Source organism: Podarcis tiliguerta (assembly GCF_965153285.1).
Source record: "Podarcis tiliguerta genome assembly, chromosome: 1".
NCBI classification, from domain to species: domain Eukaryota; kingdom Metazoa; phylum Chordata; class Lepidosauria; order Squamata; family Lacertidae; genus Podarcis; species Podarcis tiliguerta.
Window position 1 is genome coordinate 129,279,694 of NC_139534.1, and position 22,570 is coordinate 129,302,263.

A 22,570-nucleotide genomic window follows, 5' to 3' on the forward strand; every position below is an offset into this window, starting at 1 on the left:
ACCGCTGGTCTTGCTAGCGAGGGATGATGGGAGTTGTAGTCCAAAAACAGCTGGAGGCCCAAGGTTGGGGAACACTGCCCTAAACTAACCTGCTGGCTTCTGGTGTAGTGGAAGATTCTTCCGTTATGGTGGCTGTATAGCAAGACCCAACTACCAGTCCATGGGCTTGGGTATGCAGAAAAGGGAGGGCACACTCTGGCCATAATGCAGAACACTTTCACATAGCCGGAATGCTTGCAATACCACCCCTTTTTAAGAGAGAGAGCATTAACGAGGAAAAATCTTGAGAGGAAAACAGAGGTGAGCAAGAGCAAGATTCAGAATGCACATTTTATTTTAAGGTAAAAAAAAAATGAAACAAAAACCAGGTGAGGTGGGCATGGGAAGCCAGAGCTTTTTCTCAACACTCTTTGCTCTAAGAAAAACACCCCTCTTTCGCTTGCTGCCACCCTAAGATATAACAAATATTTGTTCTAGCCTATTTTTTTAAGGTTGTCCAGTTAAACCATCTTTTCGAAGATTCCTCTTTTACCTATTTAGAGTTTCCTTCCAGAAACATTTTCAATATATATTTATATTTATATATATTTATATATGTATATTTTTGTACAGGATATACAGATTTGAAAATGAGACACAGTTGTTGCTTTTTACAACGACGACAACACGGGACTTGTAGCCGCAACACTCTCGTAGCTGCGTTGTAGTGATCGTCAACGTTGGTCAACCAGCTGTCAAGTCACTCTGATGGACAAGGAGATTCTGGGAATATTATGTACACGGAAGGGCTATTTCTCTCTCTCTCTCTCTTTCTCTAAAAGGTTAAAAAAGGCTCTTGTGATTTAGAAGTCATGTGCAGTTTCTTCATAGCCCTGTGGAAGCGGGAAATAGAAAGGGGGAGGGGGACCAAACAAAAAAAACACCCACAAAATTATATACAGTGTAAACATCACAAGGCATAAAACATCTTTTCCCCTCCCCACCTAGGAAGTGAGGCTCCACAAAGACTGCGCCAGGGAGGGCATGCTAACAGTCCTCTTCCGCCTCCCTGGGCTTCTTGTGCAGAGCACGGTTAAAGCTGTGGCAGGCAGGCACCCAGTGATTGTCGTGAAGGCCGAGCCTGCAGCCGGGGACGCTCCTCTGGGACCGGTGGCAGCACATCCAGTAGCCGGGTCCGTAGGGCAGCGCCTGGCAATAGGGCTTGGGGTGCCAGCGGCACAGCGAGACGTCGCCCTTGGTGTACTTCTTCTTGCACTGCTTGCAGGGGTCTTCCCGGTAGCGGGGGTCGCGGACCCAGCGGGAGTCGGCCGGCCGGATGTTGTAGTACCCGATGAGGAACTTGAAGTAGCCGCAGGTGCACTTGAGCGCCACCAGGCTGCGGGTGGGCAGCAGCCCAAAGATCTTCACGATGATGTGGTGCGGGAGGAAGAGCAGGTACTGCTGCGGCTCCAGCAGCTGCTGGATTTTGAACCTGGTCTCCAGGAAGTCGTGAGATCTCTGCCGCTTCAGGCGCGAGGAGGCGAGGGCCTGCGGGGCGCTTTCCGAGGGCGCCTCCTGAGGCTCCCCGGGAGCGAGGGCGGGCAGGCGCGGGGCCTCATTGCCCGGGGAGGTTTCCTTCCCTTGAGGGCACTCTTTGGGGAGGGTCTCCCCCGAGCGCAGGCACTCCTGGGGGGGCTCGCACCTGGACAGGAGCAAGAAGAGTCTGCCCGGAAGAGGGTCTTCGCCCAAGGCGGCATCGGAAGGCTGGGCGGCTCTGCAGCCGGCGTCCCTCTTGGTGACAGAGATACTAATGCTCACGGACTCTCTCACTCGCGCGTTGGGAGCCAGGCTGGGAAGAGTGGCCGGCTCCTTCGGCGTACAATCAACCGTCGCTTTTCTGCTGTGCAAGGAATGTGGGGGCGCCTGAGCAGCTTCCGGATATGTGGGTTTGCTCGCCTTCTCAGAACTGAGCCAGCCGCGGCTGGAGGAGACCAACCCTCCCTGCTCGAGCACGAGAAGGCCATTCCCAGCACGGGCGTCTACGATCGAAGGTAGCTGGCCTTCCAGCAGCGGACAGGGCTCTTCCTGGCTGGGAGCTTCTGGGGGCGCCTTGCCGGCGTCGTTCTCCGGAGGCGCCCCGCTTGCCAGCAGCATCCGCCCCACGTTCCGCCGGAAGCTGTTGTTCCTCGAGAGCGACCCTGCTTCGCGTTCGTTCTGGCGCCGGAGACACTCCGACTCCAGCTTGGCCACCATGTCCAGCACTCGAAGGGGCTCTGCCTGCTGCTCCCCATCGCTGCTGCTGCCGCTGCTGCTCGCCCCACAGGCTGCCTTTTCAGAGGGAGCTTCGCAGACTCCCGAGGTGGGAAAAGGTCCGGGAGAGGCTAGGGGAGCGGCTTTGGGCTGGCCAGGGAACTTGGTCACAGCAGAGGCACTGGGGCAGTTTTTGGAGCAGTCGGCCAGCAAGACGCTGGCTCTTTGCTCCAAGAAAGCAACCATCTCGACGACAGACAGGGGCCGTCCCGGGAAGCCCCCCTCCAGGCCGTCATTCACATTATGGACAGAGCAGTGCTCGATGCCGCAGGCAAATGGCTCAGGCTGGTAGCATCTCCCGCTGGCCTCCCTCATCCTTTCCAGGTGGACTTTTGCCTTCTTGATATCCAGCGACTTTTTCCTGCGCTTAGTGGACCTCCCGTCGATGTCCCAGGTGCTCTTGTTCTTCACAGAGAGCACCCGGCTGCGGTCGCCACATTGCTGGGCCGCAAAGAAGGCGACCTTCTCCTTTGTGTTCCCCGGCTTCACAATGGCCCAGATGTCCAGGGGCCCCTCTCCGTCGTCCCCCTGGTGGATGGTGGCCGGGAGGGCGGCTCTCCTCTCCTTCCCGCCGGGCCCTTCCGCGTGGCTCCTGCTGCCGCCGATGGTGTTGGGGGAGAGGGTCCCCAATGGCTTCCGGAGAGAGGGGGCTGGAAAGAGGCTTGGCTCGGGGTTGCTGGGCTTCTCCTCTTCTGCCAACCTCGGCTGGCTCATTGGTGGGCTTCGGGGAGGGTCCACGCTTATTTCCAGAGGCCGTTCTTTCTTCTGTAACTTGAGATAGGGCTTTAAGTGCATGCCAGATATTCTAGGAAAGAGAGAGAGAAATGCATGGAATAATAATAATAATAATAATAATAATAATAATAATAATAATATCTTTATTGTCATTGCCCCCTTCGGGGACAACGAAATTACTTGACTGCTCCATAAAAACACTAATTAAACAATATAGTAAGATACAGCAAGGGAGATTAGATGACTTTCAAAGTCCGGGCTTCCCATTCAGGGCCGAGATCGCTCTGGAGAAGAAGCTGTTCTTAAGACGGCACGTTCTTGTCTTCATCATCCTGTATCTCCATCCTGACGGCAAGAGCTCGAAGAGACAGTGACCAGGATGCGATGGATCTTTTACTATGTCCAGTGCCTTCCTATGGCACCTTGTGGCATAAATCTGCTCTAAGGTGGAGAGTGGGCATTAAAAACTGAAACCATTGATGATTTTTGAAGTGTGCTTTTGTACACAAGGAGCTGAGAGATCAAGAGGAGATGGGATAGCTTTTTTATAGAGTAGGTAGGGAGTTGTGTGTTCATACATGCACACGTGTGCATACACACAAACACACATAAACACGTGTGTGAGGGAGAGAGAAACAGAGAGAGGACAACACCCCTGGCTACAGTCCATGCTGCTTGGGGCTGATGGAAGTTCTAATCCAAAATACTGGGGGGAGGGAGGTATTAGCTTGGGGAAGGCTCTGATATAAACTGGACCCTAAAACTACAGGAAGAAGGAGCTTCAGTAACAATGAACAAACTCATTTTCGGCCTCTCAAGACGGAGTTCATTTTTCAAACTGATTATTTGTTTGTATTTCATTTCTAAGGCTGAGCAGCAGGCCCGTCATCCTGTCGGGACTTCAGAGCAGAGGATCCTGACCCAGAATTAAGCCATGACCTTAGAATGATTTCTCAGGCACCCATGAATTTTTGGAGGAGTCCGGCATCTTCTGTCTTAGCACGAGGGAGCTAGAAATGAAGGCCCAGACACACTTCTTAGGAGGGCATCTTGACAAAGGAACAGTTGTTATATTGCACTGACCACTGCTCTTTCAGGCTGGAGTTTTTTAACCGATCACTGTTGTCATAAGCTGTTTCGAGGGTCCTACTTTGGCAGGCAAGGGACACAAATATTGATAATGAAGAACAGTGCTACCTTGGATCCTGAACGCGCTGGAACTCGGAAGTTTTGGTTCCTGAACGCTGCAAACCCGGAAGTGATTGTTTCGGTTTGCAAATGTTATTTTGGAACCCAAACGTCTGACGGGGCTTCCATGGCTTCTGATTGGCTGCAGGAGCTTCCTGCAGTCAATCAGAAGAAGTGATTTGGTTTTCGAACGTTTTGGAAGTCGAACGGACTTCCAGAACAGATTCCGTTAGACTTCCAAGGTACGACTGTACATACTGGCAAAATAGCTGACTTGTTCCTATCCTCTGCTTCTTGTTTTCTAGTCAACCACCCAGTCTATAAAAGACAATAGCCTTTTCCTTTGCAATGCTGACACAAACCTCCTTCATCATAGGAGATATCAGAGTCACCTGGGACCTAAAATCAGTCTATAAATTGCCAGGAATCCAGTGTTCCTCCCCGTTTCCTTGGGATCCTTGCTTAAAAATGGGTTTTTCAGCCACCAAGAGCCTATCGGAAGGCAGCTGAGGTAGAGAAATGGGGGCTCTGCAGCTAAGCGTACCGTTTGACCGGGTGTAACGCGGAGGATGTGGAATTCAGCAGTTCCCGGTGGAGGCCAGCTCGGCAGGAACTCTTCATCATAACTCTCCCCTCCACCTCCACCTGCGGCAGGTTGTCACAGCCAATCCATCCCGGTCCTCTGGCGGGGCTCCTGCCTGAACTTATCTCGCTCCACACGGCGGTCAACTGGGTCTTTGGCACCTAAAAAACGCTGGGGGGAAATGAAAACGGGCGTTGTTAGAACGCATCAAAGATACACAAACCATTGTGCATTATGCACACCAGCAGCACTGGGCTGCTATTAAGGGAACTGCATGTTTAAAAATAAAAATACAGGAAGGTGCTTTATACGGGTCAGGCAACTGGCTCACCTCATGCAGCAATGTCTATTTATGATTATTTATCACATTTATGCCTCACTTTTTACTCCAAGGAGCTGAAGGCTGAATACAAGGTGGTTCTCCCCCTCCTCTTTTTTTTTTTTAATATTTATTAAATATTTAATAGTTACAAAAAGAAAAAGAGAAAAAGAAACAATAAAAATTTAACAAACAATACATCAAAAATGAAAAGAAAAACAATACCACAAAACAACAAGAAAAAACTAAAACATTTAAAAACACATCCAAATTTCATTTCATTATCTTTCATAAGCTTGTTTCCTCGACTTCCTCGCACCTCCCTTTTTTGTATTCTAGTTCAAATTAGCTGGTTCAACAAATCCTTTCCCTCTTTCTCAATTTTTGTTCTATAATTTATCCTAACACAATTTAACTTTAAATTTTCCACTTTAGGTTCTCCCCCTCCTCGTTTAACCACCACAACGAACCTGCGAGGCAGCTTGGGCTGAGAGGCAGTGACTGGCCCAAGGCCACCCAGGGAGCTTCAAGGCCAAGTGCGGGTTTGAACCCTGGTGTTGCAAATCCTAGTCTTGACACTCTAACCACTGCACCACACCGTTGTTGGACTGCAACTCCCCGGTGGTCAAGGATGATGGGAGCTGCAGTCGAGTAATACCCAGAGGACACCAGGTTCCCCACCCCTGCTTACAGATGACTTTGGGTGCAGCATACAGAGTTGACACCCACCGGCCTGCCCTGCCCTGATGCCTTCCAGTTGTTACTGCACCCGGACAGAATGGCCAGTGGTCGAGGATGATGGGAGAACATCCCGTTGCCACCCTTGGTCTACAACGACGGAGTAGCAAATCTCCAGGGTTTCAAATAGGAGTTTTTGTCAGCATCGCCCTTGAGCCAGTGTTACCAACTGGACTCATCCACCTCAGCCCCGACTGGGCCAGGCGAGCTGGATGGCACTTCCAGAGACCACCTTCCTCTGCGGAACAGGTCCAAGTGCCGTGGACTCACAACTCAGAGCTGTGAGCACCGCAAATCACTCCAACAAGAAAACAGTCGTTGTACAGCAGAGTACAGCAGAGCATAAATCACTCGGACGACAGCGCTGAAGAATATCTTCTTTTATTCACTAACAGCTACTGTACTATACAAACTATATACAAATGGAGATGCTGGACTGCACTGAGTCTTACAGCTGCTTTCTGCAGCGACCTTATCTACACAGAGATAACACTCAAGTCTTTTCGACACACTGACTGACTCACTCCCTGACCGACTCTCTCTCTCTCTCTTTCTCTGACCAACTCAACTCTGATGTGGTGCTGGAGCAGAATAAGTAGATATAAGAACACTCCTCCTCCTCTCTGCAGAGTCAGCAGACTGATGAGGAGATTCTTGGGTATGGGAGGGGTGAAATCTCCTCAGTTTTGTCTCCCTGGCAATGTATGGCGGTGTATGGGGTGTTAAGGGGAGGGGTAGTATCTCTGGTGGGAGACACATTGTGCTCTTTCTGGGCCACTTTGTCCACCTTTGGTCCCCTGCACTCAGCTCTCGCCTGCAGCTCCTAGAAGCTGTCAGCATGTGGCAGTGGCCACACCCCGGAAAACAGCTTCAACTGAGTGGCTAAACCAGGTGAGGGGAGCTGATGGGGGTCAAACCCTCGGTGAGTTAAAAGGCTAAGGAGTAAACCTGATACACAGCCTGTTGGATGGTGCCTTGTACACCTCCTTGCAGCAACTCCTGCAGCCATGTTGGTGCCAAACACATTTTCTCTGCTTTCCTTTGGACCACAAAGGCCTGGAAACGATGCCTTATGAGGAACTGCTAAGGGAGCTGGGCATGTTTAGCCTGGAGAAGAGAAGGTTAAGGGGTGATATGATAGCCATGTTCAAATATATAAAAGGATGTCACATAGAGGAGGGAGAAAGGTTGTTTTCTGCTGCTCCAGAGAAGCAGACACGGAGCAATGGATCCAAACTACAAGAAAGAAGATTCCACCTAAACATTAGGAAGAACTTCCTGACAGTAAGAGCTGTTCGACAGTGGAATTTGCTGCCAAGGAGTGTGGTGGAGTCTCCTTCTTTGGAGGTCTTTAAGCAGAGGCTTGATGACACCATGTCAGGAGTGCTCTGATGGTGTTTCCTGCTTGGCAGGGGGTTGGACTCGATGGCCCTTGTGGTCTCTTCCAACTCTAGGATTCTATGATTCACATCAGCCAGGCTAAGATGGGGGTCTTGTTGTCTGGGCAGCCCAGGACCTCCATATGCACCATCCAGGCTTGAGACCCAGGGATGCCACTTAGGTGCTGCCAACACAGCAAAAGCAACGCGGGAGGCAGCAGTTACGAGTTGCTGGCCTCTGCAGCCGCAGCAGGCGCTGTGATTCTCCAGCAGACTGACTTTGCCCCCAGAGGCACGTTTCCTTGTCTCGCAGGACAGAGGAAGGGCAAGAACCTGGGACCTCCTGCCCACATAGTGTATATACTCTGCCCCTGAGCTGCAGTCCCATCCCCCCCCATCTCCTGTGACAGCCACACACGTTCTCAACTGCACCTTGGGAAGAAGGATGCTGTGGCATCGAACAGCTTGCCATTGTCTTTTGGCAAAGGATGGGTTGGTCCTATAATATGATGTTTTACCCCTTTTCTGGTCCTTGGACCCCTTGTATTATAAGGTACCCCTGCCCGTACGGGCCAGTCTTGACAGAGTCTAGGGTTGTGCGCCCATCTCACTCAAGAGGCCGGGGGCCAGCGCTGTCCGCAGACACTTCCGGGTCACGTGGCCAGCATGACATCGCTGCTCTGGCGAGCCAGCGCAGCACACGGAAACGCCGTTTACCTTCCTGCTAGTAAGCGGTCCCTATTTATCTACTTGCACCCGGGAGTGCTTTCGAACTGCTAGGTTGGCAGGCGCTGGGACCGAACAACGGGAGCGCACCCCGCCACGGGGATTCGAACCGCCGACCTTTCGATCGGCAAGCCCTAGGTGCTGAGGCTTTTACCCACAGCGCCACCCACGTCCCATCCCTTGTATTATAGGGAAGCGGAAAGTAGGAGCAGCAGAACTCCTTATGCTGCTGACTTTCAAAATCTAGGCAGCATATTGGATTTCAGAGGAGTACCGGCTGACACACCACAGGAGCGACTGCCTTGGGCCGAGGAGACTGCAGAATGAGCACAAGCACAGCTGCTGGGGGACTTTCCCCCAATCTGCTCCTTACAGCATGTGTGCCTCTCCCTCTTCCACACACCTCCCCTCTCCCCCAATTCACTTGAGTGTAGGATTGTTGTTTTTCCACACAAGAGCGTTTGCCGCCACACTGGAGGGAAGCCTGGAAAACGTCAGACACAAACACGTCACCTGCAGGCAGAGCCCAGGGTGGAAAACAAGCCCTGAGCTGGAAAAAAATATATGGATTAGTCAGTGCCAAGGCAGTGGAATGTCATCTGGTTAAATACTGGTTGGTATCTAGGAAATCGTGCCGCCGAGTTGCTAAACAGGCCGTACTGGCAATTAGGGGGCAGCACGTTGCTTTGTAAGCCTTCATCTCTGCAGCGCTGCATCCGGAATCTTGTCAAGCGCTTCAGAACGAAAGCCTTGTTTAGGCTCTCTTCCTGCACTCAGTCCAAATTTCTGCAGATCTAAAATCCCTGACTAAGCAGACGCAGGCGTAGGTCTGCCACCATACTAGGAGACTGTAATACATTTCCAAGCACAATTCAAAGTGTTGGTGTTGACCTTTAAAGCCCTAAACAGCCTCAGCCTAGGATACCTGAAGGAGCATCTCCACCCCCATCGTTCAGCCCGGACACCAAGGTCCAGCTCCAAGGGCCTTCTGGCGGTTCCCTCCCTGAGAGAAGGGAGGTTACATGGAATCAAGCAGAGGGCCTTCTCGGTGGTGGCGCCCACCCTGTGGAACGCCCTCCCAGCAGATGTCAAGGAGATGAGTAACTACACGACTTTCCAAAGATATCTGAACGCAGATATCCCTTTTAAACAAGGGGCTGCCACCTCTTTGCCAAGCCCTTCCCCCCCCCCACCTGGCCAAAGCCCCTCCCTTTATACCTTAACCACCCCTCTTCTTCCCCCTCACAGCTGGTCTGAAGCCACCACCCCTCACGGTTTATCCAAACCCCCAGCATCTTTTAAAGGAGGGTGGAAGGCGCTTCCGAGAGCTGTCTGTCCAAGCGCAGTCTGTCCTCCTTCAGAGAGCGGCTTGCCAAACTAGTCTCTGCTGTGCCTCCCACATGCCTTTATGCAGCTCTTTTCGGGTGCCTGCCAGCCGTGCTGCCTGCTTGTTTTCCTGCTAGTCTGTCATCACATTGTAACTGCCGTGGCCCCCTGGTGGTGGCCATGGGAACTGCAGTGAGATGACAGACTTACAGTTTTATTAGCTAGCAAGAAAACAGAGTGTGTCTAGTCCTCGTGATCAAACTGAAAAGCTCTGAAATGCTTTTACGGTGCCTCATGATGATGGAGAACCCAAGAAGGGTTCTTGCAATGATTGGGAGGGGTCTCACCAGTGCCCTGTTCCGCTCTTTGCCCTCCTCACATTGCTCCTATTCCCACTGCCTGTACTACCCATCTCAGTTCAATATCTGTGCACTGTATGCCTTCCAGACCCAACACTGCTGTCCCCTTCATACTGTTCTCCAGAAGGCACTTTACAAAAGCATGAGAGAAGTACTGGGCACCAACAGGACTTTGAGATCATAGCTGAATACTGGCAAAGGTTCGGTGGGAAAGGACAAATGCAGCAGCATCAGGGGGGGCTCCAAGATATTGCTGCCTCCTGACCCTTTCTCAGCCCTAACCCGGCCCTCCCCCAACATGCAGGCATAAGCACAAGCAAACCCCAACAGGAGGTGCTGGGATGTTTGCAGAATACCACCAGCAGTGATAGACTCTGCGTTATTGTACCCTGTCTGGCTGTATGGAAAATGACTCTCCATTTGAGGGATGATGATAAGGGGCAAATTCACGTGCGTTATCTTTGTGGAACAGATGAGATGCTGAACGGCATTCTTGCCGACAGAAATTCACTCACACCTCCTTTGTGCAGGGGAAGGCCAGTTCTAAAAAATAGTGTACTATCTTGTCCTTTGTGTTGCCTCTTATCTGCAGTGCTTTTCTGGAAATAAACTCTTTTAAGCCACAGCCCATATGTGTGCGTGTTATCAATCAAATGTGAGCAGGTGGTTAGCATATCTCACCCTGTGAAAAGAAACTGAACTCAGCACGAAAATGAAGCCCTGCCACCTTCTCTTCTTCCTGGAAAGTCACCCTTATTTAATTTTTCTGATTAGCCACACCCCTGTGTTACTATTTGTAGATATAAAAGGTATCCCTGCCTGTACGGGCCAGTCTTGCCAGACTCTAGGGTTGTGCGCTCATCTCACTCTATAGGCCGAGAGCCAGCGCTGTCCGCAGACACTTCCGGGTCACGTGGCCAGCGTGACAAGCTGCATCTGGCGAGCCAGCGCAGCACACGGAACGCCGTTTACCTTCCCACTGGTAAGCGGTCCCTATTTATCTACTTGCACCCGGAGGTGCTTTCGAACTGCTAGGTTGGCAGGCGCTGGGACCGAACAACGGGAGCGCACTCCGCCATGGGGATTCGAACCGCCGACCATGCGATCGGCAAGTCCTAGGCGCTGAGGTTTTACCCACAGCGCCACCCGCGTCCCTGTATTTTGTGTGTGTGTGTGTGTGTATATATATATGGGTTGGGGCAAAAAATAACGGTACTAGTCCATAAGGAGAAGAAAACCAACAGTTCAGCAATAACTTTATGGGACTAACCAAGCTGTCACAAAAGAGTGGCAAAGCTTTGGGATTCTCCAGGACTCTTCATCAGGAAAAAATGTTACTCAAAGCAGGAGAGTAAAGGAGAGACTTTATAAAAAGAAAAAAGAAAAGGGAGGAGGGACAAAAATTAGGTTGATGTTGTAGCCATGAGGGCAGCCTAATTTTTGTACAATTTTCCCCCTCTTGCCCCTCACCCACTACTCTGTTTAGCATCGTGCCTGCTGAAGAGTGGACGCAAACTGGACATCAGGAATGGCAATATCCATAAAAGCTAGTGGGAGAACATCTCAACCTCCCAGGCCACTCTGAAGGTGGCTGCTCTGGGACAAGTGAAGGACAACATGAAACTGCCGAATTCATCAAGACGTTTAATGCCATCACTTGCGGATTAACTGGAGACAAACAATTTTTTTAATCACACCACATGTGTTAATTGCTTACACAGATAGCAATATCTGTGTTATCATGGACTGTTTCTTGCAAATGTGCAGGTGTTAATACAATCATCTCAGTAGCAATCGCTAATCTGCCACTATGAAGGATTAAAGGTGTGCCTATTTAACATATATATTAAGTTCCAATTATCACCGGCTGTAATTTTTGCATCTCATTCAACTCCCACCTTAAAGTTTTCTTCTTTCTATACCTGCCAACTAAAATGCCACCTTCGTGTACCTGATGAAATAGGCTTGAGTCCCCAGTTTGATTGTTCCATCATGGTTACTCCCGTAAGAAGCAGCGCAAGACCATCATCAAACTGGTCCCAATTTTGCAGAAGGTTGCTCTGCATCCTGAACTCTTCCATTCCAGCAGGCAATGGGAATTCAGCATGGGAAAGAAAAGACCCCTTCAGGTCCCCATGAGAGCAGGTGGGGGTGTAGGTGGTACTCACGGGGTGACAGAGGACGGTGAGGGAATGGGGGTCAGTGCACAGGAACCAGAGGGAGCCCTGTTTCCACAAACACGGCAGGTTCTGAGACGTAGGGAGCAGCCTCGGAGTCAAGGCTTAAAAGGGGAGAAGAGCTGGGGTGCTGGGTCTACAGCATCTGGGCTTGATGAGGCCATGGGAACCTCACCTGTCCGGAGCCTAATCCAGCTGAGGAATCACAACCCTCCTCCCAGAGCTAATGAGCCCCACCTGGCCAGCTAGGGAGCTGGGTTGTGGGCCTTTGCCTGCCTCAGCCTCCCAGAGCAGGGTTTATCCAATCTTGGGTCTCCAGCTAACAGGACCAGTGGAGACCAAAGTTTGGGAAACACTGTCCTAGAGCGTGCCTGCCACTGCTCCCTACGCAATGGAAAGAGCAGAACACACACAAAAGTATACTTTTTTTTTTTTTGCAAAAGGGACACAAAACTTCTGATTTATGAGCATTCTTAAGTTCTCCAATATTAAAAGCTCAGGGGAAGGCATTGGTATTTTTAATCATGAGTTCTTATGGGAGTTTTCTTTCTACACATTGTTTTCCTCCTCCTTTTTATTCCTGCTTGCAGGAGGCCCCTGGTCCATGTGCACTGACCCCGATCCCCTTGCCCTTCTCTGTTGCCCTGTGAGTACTTTCCAAGCCCCCAACCTCTCCTTCTCCATCGCCAGCTTGCCCCCAGGATGTACCAATCACGACTGCACCCCTCGCTGGGATCCCCTTCCTCTTCCCCATTGTCCTGCCGGTTTGTGACACCGAACTAAACCTCGACTGCGTTTCCTGACTGTCGCGCTTTGGACTTGGCTTGCTGCATTGAACCTGGACCGTATTTCCGGACTACTTGCCAGCATTTGCCCTTGGGACTGTATACACCAGCAGGACTGGTCGCCAGGTACACCAGGGTTCAGGACACCAATGATCAAGGATGCTGGGAGCTGCAGTCCAACAAAATCTGGAGGGCACCACATTAGCTACCCCTGCCATAATAATAATAATAATAATATTTGTACTCCGCCCATCTGGCTGGGTTTCCCCAACCACTCTGGGCGGCTTCCAACAAAGATGAAAAATACACTAAAATGTCACATATTAAAAACTTCCCTGAACAGGGCTGCCTTCAAATGTCTTCTGAATGTCAGGTAGTTGTTTATCGCTTTGACATCTGATGGGAGGGCGTTCCACAGGGCGGGCGCCACTACCGAGAAGGCCCTCTGCCTGGTTCCCTGTAACTTGGCCTCTCGCAGTGAGGGAACCGCCAGAAGGCCCTCGGAGCTGGACCTCAGTGTCCAGGCAGAACGATAGGGGTGGAGACGCTCCTTCAGATATACTGGACCGAGGCCGTTTAGGGCTTTAAAGGTCAGCACCAACACTTTGAATTGTGCTCGGAAACGTACCGGGAGCCAATGTAGGTCTTTCAAGACCGGTGTTATATGGTCTCGGCGGCCGCTCCCAGTCACCAGTCTAGAAGCCGCATTCTGGATTAGTTGTAGTTTCCGGGCCATACAGAAACATTGCACCTGCACAAACACACACAGCTGCAACTAGCCACAAGGTTTGGCCAAGGCTCTCCAATCCCACATGCCTGAAGCCACGCATGCCAGCATGTATAACCATCACCTGTGACAGAGTTTGGAGGCTCCTTACAACCATTTCACTGCTGCAGGTCGTTTGTAAAGGTCCCTCAGTCTCAGTAAGAATTTCTAGGCCAGTGGTGTTTCAAAGAGGGCCAGATTTGATGACATGAAGGGCCGTGAGGGCCGACCAAAGTTACTGACCTTTTTTAAGGGTTGAAGTTGCTGAGGTTTTTGGGTTGTTTTTTTAGGATTTTACCCCATTACCCCAGGTAATAAACCAACCAGCAGGCCGGTTTAGGCCCCCGAAACGGACTTTGGACATGCCTGTTCTAGGCGGTCGGTCTTTGAAATCTGTGACTGCAGAAACAAGGAGTCTTCTCATACCTTATGTCTTCAAAAGCACTGCTTCATGGCTGATAGAGCGTGTCATTTGTATGCACCCAATTAGGCTTCAGGGTGGCCTGATGTGGTAGATGAAAGACATGCAACCAGGATATTCAATTAAATGTTCTATCTGTTCTGGTAATCAAAGCATCTCAACCTGACGGGCCTTTCCAAAAGTCACTAGGTTCTTTTGAGATTCAAATCTAACTAGGGCCAAAGCTTAGGAGATGCCCGGGAGGACTATACAAGAACAGCAGCAGTGCCCACCTCCAGGCAGATCAGGGGCTTTGGGAGAAAAATAAGCAGCCACTCTCCACATTGCTAACTTTCCATCGAAAGCAGAAAGTGACTTACAGCTTAAGGAATGTTGATAACTGAGGTTTTATTTCCCACTTGCTCTCTCGCGTCCTCCTGAATAACCTGTTTTTAAGGCAAAATGGGGAACACCTCAAGCCTTGATTCAAAGAGCTGGCAAAGCACTAGTCACTGCAAACACTGAATCTACACACATTTCCAGTCTGGCAGGATTTGAATTCTGCTACTTCTGGAAGCCAAGCTGTTGATGCAGCACGAAGGGAGGAAGATTTAAGAGCTGAAAAAGGAACTGGGAACCATTCATACATTTGGGAGGCAGAATATGCCCAGGAAACACTATGAGGAAGGTCAAAAGCAGCTCAGAGGCAGAGCTGCATGCAAAAGACTCCAGGGCTCAGTCTCCAGCATATTCGGGTAGGGCTGGAAAAGATTCCCTGCCTGAAACCTTACAAGAACTGCTGCCAGTCCGTGTGGACAATACTGAGCTACATGGACCAATGGCTAGACTCAATGTGAGTCAGCTTGCCATCTTCCTATGGCCTCGGACTCTTGTATGGAATCTGAGAACCTTATGGCTGGCTTGCACATCCACACACTGCCACGTAAATTACTTTACACAGGATGGCTTGCAGGTGGACCGTGCAAACTGATGCTCCAAGGTTGCGCTTGAAACAGATCCTTGTGAACAGTGCACTCACAATTCAGGGAAGCCAAAGGACAAGCAAGAATCTCTCATCTGTTACTTTGCCTCGTCGCCAGGTGTTTCCTACGCCCCGCCGTGAAACTTAGCAGGTTCAGGGGGATCTTGGTTTCCCCCTGATGTCTGGAAGAGCATACAAAAGAGCTGGAAAATAGGACCAGGAAGCACTCAGCCCATGCCCATCACCAACCCCAGACTCTGCGTCCACCAAACTTTCAGGTAATGACAGGGAGAATTTGGGCAAGTTACACTATCACCTCCTGGCAAACAGAAGGGGAAGAAATACAGGCAGTGAGAGATTTTACTTTCTTGGGCTCCATGATCACTGCAGAGGGTGACAGCAGCCACAAAATTAAAAGACGCCTGCTTCTTGGGAGAAAAGCAATGACAAACCTAGACAGCATCTTAAAAAGCAGAGACATCACCTTGCCAACAAAGGTCCGTATAGTCAAAGCTATGGTTTTCCCAGTAGTGATGTATGGAAGTGAGAGCTGGACCATCAAGAAAAGAACAAAGACTAAAGAACAACAACACACTATCGGCTACTTGCGGTTGTTTCAGAACTACATCAAGAGTGGCTGTTTGTGAATGTTTAACCTATGGTTACCATATTTTTTTCAATGAATCAGGGGACCCCTCCCCCCTTTTTTTTGAAGCTGAGTAGCAACAGGGAGTCAGTAGTGGGGATGGTGAGGCAAAAGATCCTGGGCCCAAGCACACAGGCATATTGTAGAAAGGTGCAAAGCCCTTCTTTTGTGAAACATAAATGTGCAGAGGTTTTTAGGAGATCTGTACCACCAGACATCTCCAGTTCCCCTTCAGCAGTGGCAGCGGCAGTCAGCAGCCTGCAGCCAGCCTGGTAGCGCAGCTTGCTCTGGCTGGCTTCAGGAGCTGCTTGCCTCCTGGAAGTCCCCATATGATGTGTCTTGTGCGGAACACATCATATGGGGACTTCCGGCAAGGAAAAATGGCGGGTACCATGGCAGCAAGCAGCTCCTGAAGCCAGCCGGAGCCAACTGCGCTACCAGGCTGGCTCTGGGCTGCTGAGGCTGCCGCTGCCACGTTTCCCAGGACAGATTTGCAAATCTGGGGGCATTCCGGAGACAGACAGATTTGCAAATCCGGGGACAGTTCCCCAGGAACGTCTGGTAACCCTAGTTTAACCCCCACCTCTAAAAAGGAGAAAGCAATAAATCACTGCGGTATCCTTCTCTCACACTCACTCACTCATTGCAGCAAGGGGGCCACTTCCATTTGAGTGTCGTGTGTGTTTGTTGTACACACACAGCTTCTTCCTTTTGTTGTGCACAAGGCATGGGGAACCACGGACCCTCCAGAGGTTGTTGGACTACAATTCCCATCATCCCCAGGACCACTGGCCATACTGGCTGTGGTAATGGGAGTCTTGACAGCATCCAGAGGGTCGTATGTTCCCCACAGCTGTGGGAGATTCCAGATAGCTCAGTTGGTTGGAGCATGGTGCTACTAACATCAAGGCTGCGGGTCTGATCCTGTATGGGACAGCTATGATTCCCAGCTGGGACTGGCCAAGCCTCTTAGCTAGACAGAGAGGAAGAGGCCCAGAGAAACCTCCAAGTGTCTTCACTGCCCCTAATAAACATTCTGCAAGACTTTGTGCAAATCACTTCTTCCAAGGAGTGTGTGTAGAAATCCAAGCCGCTTGCTTTTTCCATTCTGGGTGATCCCAGCATTGTTTTACAGCACCGATACTGGAGAGCTGACAGTTTTCCAGCTGGGGGTTGCTGTTTTCATCACTGCTACTAAAACACACACCCTCCCAGCTCACACTGACAAGTATCTGGAAAGTTGCTGGAAAAGCCTCACACCCTGAAGAATGGAGGGGGGAAAGTCCACAGAGGGATGAAACGATGTGCTGGACCACCAGCAAAAAGCCCATGGCTGTGAGAGGAGTTGTGCTGCAAACACACACACACACACACACACACAGAGAGAGAGAGAGAGAGAGAGAGAGAGAGAGAGAGAGAGAAAATAATGGCTACAAAAAATTGCCCCGTTCGGGATTGTTGTCTTTAAAATGCAAGACACAGGCACTCCACTTTTTAAAGAACTGTTTCTTTTTAACTGCAGAGAAACCAAGAACCAGCTGTGGATCCCAGGAAAGATTCAGTGTGTGTTTGTGTAGACACAGAATTGCTCTAGTATAGTGCAGTAGCCAATGTGCTGTCAGACTACAACTGCCATCATCCCTGATTACTGACCACACTCACTGGGGCTGATGGGAGTTGTAGTCCAACACCAGACTGGACATTGATTTAAAACTTCTTCCCCATGTTCAAAAGTGGTGTATAAGCAAGGTTCTTAAAACACGGTAAAAATCACTAAATCCGTTTCATACAATGACCTGCTTCATATGGAAGCACGTGGCTAAGTGTGAATGAATGAGCAGGTTAGTACTCAAAGGAAAAATCCTGACTGCTTTGACCCTCTCTTGATTCTGCTGCTGCTGCTCAGCTGCCCTCAGCTAAGCCATGGTTTGGGCTTAGCATTGCATGCAAACCCAGGGCTGTGGTTTCTCCTGCTCCAGTCCAAACAAACCACGAGCTGTAGCTGGAGACAGACCATGATCCCAGCTTTGGACACAGTGCTATGTCAAGCCATGGCTTAGCTCTAGGCAGTACAGCATCTGCAGGACCTGGGGAAGGAGCTAAGTGGACTTTACTCTGCCCCAGAATACGTTTAGCCACAGAGGCACAGAATTAGCAAGGGACAGGAGTTGTTGTTGTTTAGTCGTGTCCGACTCTTTGTGACCCCATGGACCAGAGCACGCCAGGCACTCCTATCTTCCACTGCCTCCCGCAGTTTGGTCAGACTCATGTTTGTAGCTTCGAGAACACTGTCCAACCATCTCGTCCTCTGTCGTCCCCTTCTCCTTGTGCCCTCCATCTTTCCCATCATCAGGGTCTTTTCCAGGGAGTCTTCTCTTCTCCTGAGGTGGTCAAAGTATTGGAGCCTCAGCTTCAGGATCTGTCCTTCCAGTGAGCCCTCAGGGCTGATTTCCTTCAGAATGGAGAGGTTTGATCTTCTTGCAGTCCATGGGACTCTCAAGAGTCTCCTCCAGCACTATAATTCAAAAGCATCAATTCTTTTGCGATCAGCCTTCTTGATGGTCCAGCTCTCACTTCCTTACATCACTACTGGGAAAACCATGGCTTTAACTATACGGACCTTTGTTGGTAAAGTGATGTCTCTGCTTTTTAAGATGCTGTCTAGGTTTGCTATCGCCTTTCTCCCAAGGAGCAGGCATTTTTTAATTTTATGACTGCTGTCACCATCTGCAGTGATCATGGAGCCCAAGAAAGTAAAATCTCTCACTGCCTCCATTTCTTCCCCTTCTATTTGCCAGGAGGTGATGGGACCAGTGGCCATGATCTTCTTTTTTGATGTTGAGCTTCAGACCATATTTTGCGCTCTCCTCTTTCACCCTCATTAAAAGGTTCTTTAATTCCTCCTCACTTTCTGCCATCAAGGTTGTGTCATCTGCATAGCTGAGGTTGTTGATCTTTCTTCCGGCAATCTTAATTCCGGCCTGGGATTCATCCAGCCCAGCCTTTCGCATGATGAATTCTGCATATAAGTTAAATAAGCAGGGAGACAATATACAGCTTTGCCGTACTCCTTTCCCAATTTTAAAGCCTCAGCGCCTAGGGCTTGCCGATCGAAAGGTCGGCAGTTCGAATCCCCGCAGCGGGGTGCGCTCCCGTTGTTCGGCCCCAGCGCCTGCCAACCTAGCAGTTCGAAAGCACTCTCGGGTGCAAGTAGATAAATAGGGACCGCTTACTAGCGGGAAGGTAAACGGCGCTTCCGTGTGCGGCTCTGGCTCGCCAGAGCAGCGATGTCACGCTGGCCATGTGACCCGGAAGTGTCCTCGGACAGCGCTGGCCCCCGGCCTCTTTGAGTGAGATGGGTGCACAATCCTAGAGTCTGTCAAGACTGGCCCGTACGGGCAGGGGTACCTTTACCTTTTTATAATGAGAAGAACATCCTTCTTTGGTGTCATTTCTATAAGGTGTTGTAAGTCTTCATAGAATTGGTCAATTTCAGTTTCTTCAGCACCAGTAGTTGGTGCATAAACTTGGATTACTGTGATGTTAAAAGGTCTGCCTTGGATTCGTATCGAGATCATTCTATCATTTTTGAGATTACATCCCAGTACAGTTTTTGACACTCTTTTGTTGACTATGAGGGCCACTCCATTTCTTTTACGGGATTCTTGCCCACAGCAGTAGATGTGATGGTCATCCGAACTGAATTCGCCCATTCCCGTCCATTTTAGTTCACTGATGACCAAGATGTCAATGTTTATTCTTGCCATCTCATTTTTGACCACATCCAACTTACCCAGGTTCATGGTTCTTACATTCCAGGTTCCTATGCAATATTTTTCTTTACAGCATTGGACTTTCCTTTCGTTTCCATGCATATCCGCAACTGAGCGTCCTTTCGGCTTTGGCCCAGCCGCTTCATCAGCTCTGGATCTACTTGTACTTGTCCTCCGCTCTTACTCAGTAGCATGTTGGACGCCTTCCGACCTGAGGGGCTCATCTTCCAGCGTCATAACTTTTCTATATGCCTGTTGTCTTTGTCCATGGAGTTTTCTTGGCAGGGATACTGGAGTGGCTTGCCGGTTCCTGCTCCAGGTGGATCACGTTTGGTCCAAACTCTCCACTATGACCTGTCCATCTTGGGTGGCCCTGCACGGCATAGCTCATAGCTTCTCTGAGTTCTTCAAGCCCCTTCGCCACGGCAAGGCAGTGATCCATGAAGGGGAAGGGACAGGAGTAGGGACTCCCAAAAGGAATCTAGTCCAACCCCCTGAAATGAAGTAATCTCACATACTGTGTTTGAGAGTATGAAAGCCTCTCGTTAAGTCTGGAAATAACTACCTTTAAAGTCTGGAGTTTAAAAGATTCCTTATAACACACCGTCCCATCCCAAAACGCAGAGAATCAAACCACTAGAATATCGGTTCACGGCACCAGACCAGGAACAAGGAAGAAAGGAGGAATAACACACAAACCTCGAGGTAAACATCCTGCAAACTCTTTGCAATCTCACAGGTGATCTACCGCTGAACCTGGAGCCCTTTTTCTTAGTAATTACATAGTTTTTGTTGACAGGACTGCAAAGATCACTCATCATGTAACACCATGTTCACAAATCATGACTCAGCTTTCCTTTTGTTTTCCTTTTTAAATGAAGTGCATTTCATTCAAAGGAATCCCAGAAAACAAGCAGACTGCTCGATCCAGCTAGGACTGGTTAGACTTTGCTCTAAAATAGAGGTTTTGCATCACGAAAAAGGGAAGCCCAAATGCCAGGGATATTGTTCAGCTGCCCACCCAGCTCTGGAGCTTTTTAGCAAGCTCTTAAGGGCCACATACTCACTGGTAGAGTACATGCTCTAAACCAGGGGTAGGCAACCTAAGGCCCGTGGGCCAGATGCGGACCAATCGCCTTCTCAATCCAGCCTGCAGACGGTCCGGGAATCAGCGTGTTTTTCCATGAACAGAATGTGTCTTTTTATTTAAAATGCATCTCTGGGTTATTTGTGGGGCCTGCCTGGTGTTTTTACATGAGTAGAATGTGTGCTTTTATTTAAAATGCATCTCTGGGTTATTTGTGGGGCCTGCCTGGTGTTTTTACATGAGTAGAATGTGTGCTTTTATTTAAAATGCATCTCTGGGTTATTTGTGGGGCCTGCCTGGTGTTTTTACATGAGTAGAATGTGTGCTTTTATTTAAAATGCATCTCTGGGTTATTTATAGGGCCTAGGAATTCGTTCATCCCCCCCCCCCAAAAAAAAATATAGTCCGCCCACCACATGCTCTGAGGGACGGTGGACCGGCCCCCTGCTGAAAAAGGATGCTGACCCCTGCTCTAAAATGAGACCAGTATTCTAGTCTGAGTTCAACAACTCCAGTGAATTTAACATAAGCACTTTGCAGGATCAAGAACGGTATAGAGTTGGAAGGACCCACGAGGATCATCTAGTCCAACCCCCTGAAATGAAGGAACCTTTGGCCCAACCTGGGACTTGAACCCACAACCCTGTGACTAAGAGTCTTATGCTCTACCAATTTATCCTCCGTTAATTTGCCTGGTGTGCTGTGGTCCATGGGGTCACGAAGAGTCGGACACGACTAAACAACTAAACAACAACAACAACAATTAGTCTAATCCCTCTTTAAAGCCATCCAAGTTGCTGGCTGCATCACTATCTCCCGTAGGAGCGAGACCCCTTGTTTCATCAATATGCTGTGTGAAAATGGGACCCAGCTGTGCGCTATTTCAGTTCCTTGATATCTGCTGTTATTTTTAAACCAAGAAGCAGTATTGGCATTAAAAACTTCCAAAACGTAGGAATGAGGCCAAGGGCAGCACCTGTGAAATCCCCAACGTGGTTGCAAAAGAAAGAGAGCAAACTAAAAAATATTTTTTGGGGGGGGCAGAGAGATGCAAAGATCCCTGTCCACCAAGCCGTGGTCTTTGGACTGAAGTCCCAGCAGGGAAGTTGCTGAAGGGAAAGTTGTATGTCATGGAAATAAGTAGCAGTAGGACCAGGGAGGCAGGGCAGGGAGGAGAACAATCCCATAATCTTTACTGCCCTGGGGCTGCACCCTTTTCATTTGCGGCCACTTCTGCAAGCCAACAATGGGCAGCCGTGATTGGAAGTGCCTTCAAGCCTTGCCAAAGCACATATACACAGGGAATCGGAACAATCGGCCCCTGCTTTCATGGGAGCGAAAGGCTGCCGCCAAATCAAATGGGTGGGGAGCCCACTCTGCAATCTTGGAATCTGCTCATAGGATATAGGAAAATGTGACCATCGCACAAAGAGGGCAGGGGAGAGTTCCCTTTCCTAATAAGTGTAAAAGGAGAGGGGGAGAGAATGGAGAATGCAGGGCGGGGAAGAGAGCGGCTCAGAGAACAAATGAGGCAATTGGAACAGAATTAAAACAAGACGACATTGGAAAGTCCCCCCCGAAGCAAACAGAAACTTGGGAGATGACAAAGAAAAGGTCCTCTCCTCTCCACCCATGCCCAGCACAGAATAAAGGCTTGTTTTCAAAGGTTTTACCTGCACCATCCTCTCTACCAGGTCCGTCAGCAACAGGCAGGAAAGCAAACGCAGCCGATTCACACATCATTCGGGGTCTCCTCTTTGCAAGCCCAATTTCAGTTCTCAGTGCAGGAAACGGCCCTGCTTGCCTCCCGCCCTTCTCAGGGGACTCTCAGCCCGGCAAAAAAGTCCATCTGCTCCTCCACCTGAGCCACGTGTGAGCCCTGCGTCATCCAGCCATTGAAACCACGTCCTTCACCAGATGTGACATCAGCCTGTTGCCATGGGAATGATGGGGGCTGCGGAGAACCCCGTGTTCTGGAACCACAGCAGCTTCAGGCAGCAGAGCTGGCTCCCGCCTGAGCGAGGCACGGATGGGTTCGGAGCCCCCTCCTTATACCCAACTGCAGGCCTTTTCTTGGGCAAGGCCTGTCCGGACAGAAAGCAACCTGTTGCACGGTGGCCGGCTGGGGAATTAAAATGCCTCCTGTGGCAGAGAACGCCCAAGCTTTGCACACAGGTTCAAACATCAGCATCTCCAGGTAAAGCCCAACTGGGGAACTTGTAGGGTCCTGTCTACTTTTATAGACCCTCCAGACTCTATGTGTGTATGTGTGAGTGAAGATAGGTGAGAAAGACATGGGATGTCAGAGGGAG

The 22,570-nt window shown here is 49.9% G+C and overlaps 1 protein-coding gene across 2 annotated transcripts in view; it reads right to left on the reverse strand.

Annotated features, from left to right (window-relative positions):
• Nucleotides 1-316: 316 nt before the first annotated feature.
• The window catches only part of FBXO34 (F-box protein 34), a 58,448-nt gene continuing 36,194 nt past the window's right edge, over nucleotides 317-22,570 (reverse strand). For both annotated transcript variants that reach the window (XM_083436347.1, XM_083436348.1), the window contains exons 3-4: nucleotides 4,757-4,966; nucleotides 317-3,094 (exon numbers count right to left, since the gene is read on the reverse strand). In XM_083436347.1, the coding sequence (XP_083292473.1) occupies nucleotides 1,027-3,094; nucleotides 4,757-4,836 (2,148 nt within the window). In that variant the 5' untranslated portion in view covers nucleotides 4,837-4,966 and the 3' untranslated portion in view covers nucleotides 317-1,026. The remainder of the gene's footprint in view (nucleotides 3,095-4,756; nucleotides 4,967-22,570) is intronic.